The sequence below is a fragment of the Lineus longissimus genome, chromosome 12 (assembly GCF_910592395.1).
Source record: "Lineus longissimus chromosome 12, tnLinLong1.2, whole genome shotgun sequence".
Taxonomy (NCBI): domain Eukaryota; kingdom Metazoa; phylum Nemertea; class Pilidiophora; order Heteronemertea; family Lineidae; genus Lineus; species Lineus longissimus.
In genome coordinates this window covers 5,517,867-5,522,539 of record NC_088319.1, presented here as the reverse complement: position 1 = coordinate 5,522,539, position 4,673 = coordinate 5,517,867, and the positions used below count along the sequence as shown (strand labels likewise).

The 4,673-nt window shown below is 42.9% G+C and overlaps 1 protein-coding gene across 1 annotated transcript; it reads left to right on the top strand.

Moving 5' to 3' along the window:
• The first annotated feature begins 310 nt into the window (after nucleotides 1-310).
• On the top strand, nucleotides 311-4,351 carry LOC135496691 (peptidoglycan recognition protein-like). The gene is made up of 3 exons (XM_064786157.1): nucleotides 311-478; nucleotides 3,011-3,214; nucleotides 3,563-4,351. The coding sequence occupies exons 1-3, from the start codon at nucleotides 424-426 to the stop codon at nucleotides 3,874-3,876; spliced, it is 573 nt and encodes a 190-aa protein (XP_064642227.1). The 5' UTR covers nucleotides 311-423; the 3' UTR covers nucleotides 3,877-4,351.
• The last annotated feature ends 322 nt before the right edge of the window (nucleotides 4,352-4,673 follow it).

Below are 4,673 nucleotides of genomic sequence, written 5' to 3'. Positions count from 1 at the left end.
GGTGGCGGTGGCGTTGGCGTTGGCGGTGGCGGTGGCGGTGGCGGTGACGTTGGCGTTGGCGTTGGCGTTGGCGGTGGCGGTGGCGGTGGCGGTGGCGTTGGCGTTGGCGGTGGCGGTGGCGGTGACGATGACGATGACGATGATGATGATACTACGAATGTTATATATTGGAGGGAGGAGATGAACAGTTTCGTCCTTCGTTGCATGGCCTCAAAGAGTCATAGTACTTTTGAGAAGATCCCGTATCCATAACCTACGAACGGAAGGACAATTTAGGCCGAATATTTAAGGCTTTGCAAAGGAATCAAACTCCATTATTCAGAGAAAGTCATAATCGTCCGCTAATTCTGTAGTTGTGTCACCACAAGTTTCACAGATTTAAAAGAACAACAACCTGTCTCCAAGGGGAGTGTTTTTTTCGTCATGGGTTGCATCGTGCTAGTTTTGGTGGCTATTCTGACGGTCACTCTGATCAATGGTAAGTTATACTTTTCCTTGATTTACAACACCGTTTCAAGTGACATTAAAATTGGTTTGCCTGACATATACTAGGCCATACACAGTTTAAAAATACCCGAATAGGAGTTCGTCAAACTGGTCATTATATGTTAAGTACAAGCTCTAGTGAACTCACACAACTGTTTGACATGGGAAAGCCTCCCAAACCCCATCCTTCTGACATGTTTTAGCCAGTGCATTGGGGGAGTCCCCCAAACCCCCTCCCCTTCCTTCTGACATGTTTTAGCAGGGCATTGGGGGAAAGGCCAATTTCATGCTATAAATAAATTAAATGAATAAATATAGAATTTGTAAAGCGCCTTTCCAGGTCACCCTGCTCAAAGCGCTACCTCCTCTATTTTTTGAAGTGAAGATTGAACAAGTTTGTTTTAAGAAGGGATTTGAATTGGGTGAGGGTCTCAGCAGATGTAATTGCTTTGGGGAGTCGATTCCAGAGATAAGGGGCAGCCACGGAGAAACTGCGATCCCCGTACTTTGATTTTGAGCGAGGTACAAGGAGACACTTTGAACAGGATGACCTGGTAAGGCGCCCACCTTCGTTACGCTGCAAAAGTGAAGACAGATATGATGGCGCAAGTCCATTGAGGGCCTAGAAACACATCACCAGCACCTTAAAGACAGCTCGGCTCTTTACTGGGAGCCAATGGAGCTGCTTCAAGATGGGGGCGATGTGATCACGCTTCTTCGTACCACAGATAAGCCTAGCGGCTGAGTTCTGTACCCGCTGGAGCGGAGCAATGGTTTGGTCCGGTAAACCGTACAGAAGCCCATTGCTCATACCCAGCCTTGAGGTGACGTAAGCATGGACAAGGTGTTCAGCACTGGCTTGGTCAAGGAACTTGCGGATCCGACCTATCCGGTACAAGGAGAAGTACATGGATTTACACATGTTGCGAATATGATCTTTCATAGTCATGTTTTTGTCAAACCTGACACCAAGATCTCTGACCGACTCGGAGCTTGAGATGGATACACCATCAATGGTGATTTCAGGCACTGAACCAAGTCTACGACTTGATACAATGTCCATGAACTCAGTCTTTGGAGCATTCAGAGCTAACTTGTTGAGGTGAAGCCACTTTTTGACATCAATGATGCACTTTTGAACCTTTTATACCATGGCAGGATCATGCTATAGCTATAAACCCCAACCATGATCCTTCCTTCTCATATGCTAAAGCTAACAAAACTATGACCTTTGATTTTGATGCTGGTGCTAACTCCAACCATTAACCATCCTTTTCATCGAAAATAAATGAGGTGGGGATACTTTTTGGGGGAGACACCCTGTAGAACGGAATGAAACCGAACATTTACCGACACCAATCAATCAATTTCAGAAAAAAATATGATGATTTAAGTGCACTGAAGGTAGTTTACAGATAAATTGACAAATGCAGTAAGTTGTCCACTCGCTGGTCAATGTTTTTTTCATCTTCGTGGGTATAAAATTGCAAGTGTGTTAATAAAAGTAATCATCTGCTTCAAAAGACTAGCTGCCCAGCAAGTGTGGAAATGAACAAGCTTATTGTTTGTTTTTTTTGGACCAGGACGAATTCGTAAAAAACATTAAATATTGTCAATAAAAGAGATTATCATTTCAATAACTTGACTTTTGATAAGTGTTTTTTTATTAGGATCAATCAAACAATAAAACAAATGTAAACTTCGGGGTAAATAGATCAATGACCTTTTTCCACTCGTCTTGTGTCGAAGTTTTTCTTCTCCCTTTTTTTTAATTTCCCTCTCCGTCGCCGCCGCAACTTGCTCCAGACGCTGCCCGCACTTCGGTGCATTCCTTCGTTGAAGTCTTTAGAAGGGTGGGAGGGACGGTAGCAGTGCACGAAATCACGAAAATACCGGAACTAGAATTCCTATGGAGCAACCGCTAAAATTTTCAGATTCATGGACATATGGATTATATGTATATACACGTAACCATTAGACTCATACCTGTTGTGTGAGTTATCATTTCGCACACGTCAAAATGAAAAACCTAATGCTCCGTTGAATGAGTTGATTTAATAAGTTGTAAACGTCCGCTTGCCTTTTCATAAGTAAATGCCAGTCCTTTTTTTGCGAAAACAACAGGGCTGATTATTTCAAAGTTTGTTTTGTCTTAAATCTTATTTTGGGACCCAACAGGATGTTTACATTTCAGTAACACGGTTACAAAATATTTTGATTATCATGGCCTTTATAATGTAGATCAAACCGTCTACCACAAGCCGTCATAATACAAAGGACAGGAAACTTTTTCCAGGGGGACATTTTCTCATTCTGGATCGGACATATGTTCATAATTTTAGAATGATGTAGAACACGCTTGCACACGTCAGGATACCGTTCGCAGAAGCCCAATCATGCCCTACGCTTCAAGTTTGGTATCAGTAACAGCAAGGACCTAATATATATAGTAAGCTTACAGGATAAATTTGATTATTTTCTGCACATCGACTAACGGGATATTTTCCTCCTTTCTCGTACCTAGACTCCAACGCATGTTATGTAGTATCCAGAAGCAGCTGGAGGGCACAGAATCCGAAGTCCACGACAAGCCTGTCGACTCCAGTGAACATGGTCGTGATCCACCACACCGATACACCATCGTGCTCTTCGCAATCGGCATGCAAGGCCCGTGTCAGAAGTATTCAGAACGACCACATGTATGGAAGGGCAAGACGCGGATTGGATAGTGAGTGTTAACAAGCGTGGTTTTGATATTCACATAAGTAAATAGTTTGGTGTTAACTAACCTTGGCGAAAATTGGGGAAACCCCACTGAAAGTGAAACTGAAGACATAACACACAAAAGCTAGTCATCACCTTATTCTCGTTGTCGGAGTCGGGCCGAACTTAACCTCCTTAGGTTTCGTAACTGAGAAAGAGTTTTAAACTGCTCACCCCAAGACAGGCAAGATTAACAGGCACCATTCTTAAATTGGATGATAATCGATAAAGAATAAGGAATGGTTTAAAAGATCCACATTTAAAAAACAAACCGTTGACGAGAAATAACACGAATAATCATCTTATTTTGCAGATTTCGATGATATCGGGTATAATTTCCTGGTTGGTGGAGATGGAACAATCTACGAGGGACGTGGATGGCAACGGATCGGTGCTCACGCTCGCGGATACAACTCAAGGTCTATTGGAATCGCCTTCATCGGAACCTTCTCTGGAAGCTCGCCAACGGTCAGTGCACAAAATGCAGCTAAGGCCTTGATAAGTTGCGGGGTTTCCGGTGGTTACGTGTCCTCCCGCTACACGCTGCGCGGGCACAAGGATGTAGGTTCAACCCAATGCCCTGGGAGCCGCCTTTATAACATCATCAGACGCTGGGATCGTTACTGAGCTCGCAAGTAGACAGCACATTAAGTAACTACATTGTATTTGTAGATTGTGGTCCTTGTGATTCGAACACTTATGGTACCAAGATGGACAGCAATCCGGTTCACCAGTTAGACTTCACTAACTTCACTAACTTCACTTCACTAACTTTTTCCTGAATATAAGAATATTCTGCTAATTAGTCGTATCAATCTATGAAAAACATTTGAAATAACTGCAACAAAGGTCTTTTTGCTGGAACTTGCTGATTTGACCCCCCACATATTCTGCACGTGAAATTTTTCAGCAAATCCAAGACTGATGAAAGGGTTATTTTGGACAATCGAGCGAAACCTGACTGATAAAGATAGTATTGTTAGTGCCTTTATTGTCAGAAAAAGTGCGAAAAATATTTTCTCCAAATGTTATTAGGTTCATAAGTCAATTCGACAAATGTTCGCATATTCGAAAAAATAAACGCTTCTAAAAAAATGTTCAGGTTTAGTGTTTTGTTCTCTAACACTCGAACGATCCACATAGAAGCCACGTGACTACGACGAGCTAATACAAAGAGCGACGAACGGCTAATCGCCATTAGGCCAGGCAGGTTTTGCAACCCCAATGATCTACGACACACCATTTTGTTTCCTTCAAACGCTCGAATGATCGATTATGGCATTCTTTCACAGAAGCCACTACGACGAGCCATGAGGGAATTTTCGCAAAGCCCCCGAAATGACCACGTGAAAGCCTATCCCATTGTTCCACTTCGTTATCAGGAAGTCAAACAATGAGATCGGCGTTCACGTTGGCGTTTTAGG

Excerpts from the sequence above, each read along its gene's own strand:
- LOC135496691 (XM_064786157.1), top strand. The coding sequence starts at position 424 with ATGGGTTGCATCGTGCTAGTTTTGGTGGCTATTCTGACGGTCACTCTG. Across the intron at positions 479-3,010 it reads GACGGTCACTCTGATCAATG|ACTCCAACGCATGTTATGTA; the intron begins GTAAGTTATACT and ends TCTCGTACCTAG. Across the intron at positions 3,215-3,562 it reads GGCAAGACGCGGATTGGATA|ATTTCGATGATATCGGGTAT; the intron begins GTGAGTGTTAAC and ends CTTATTTTGCAG.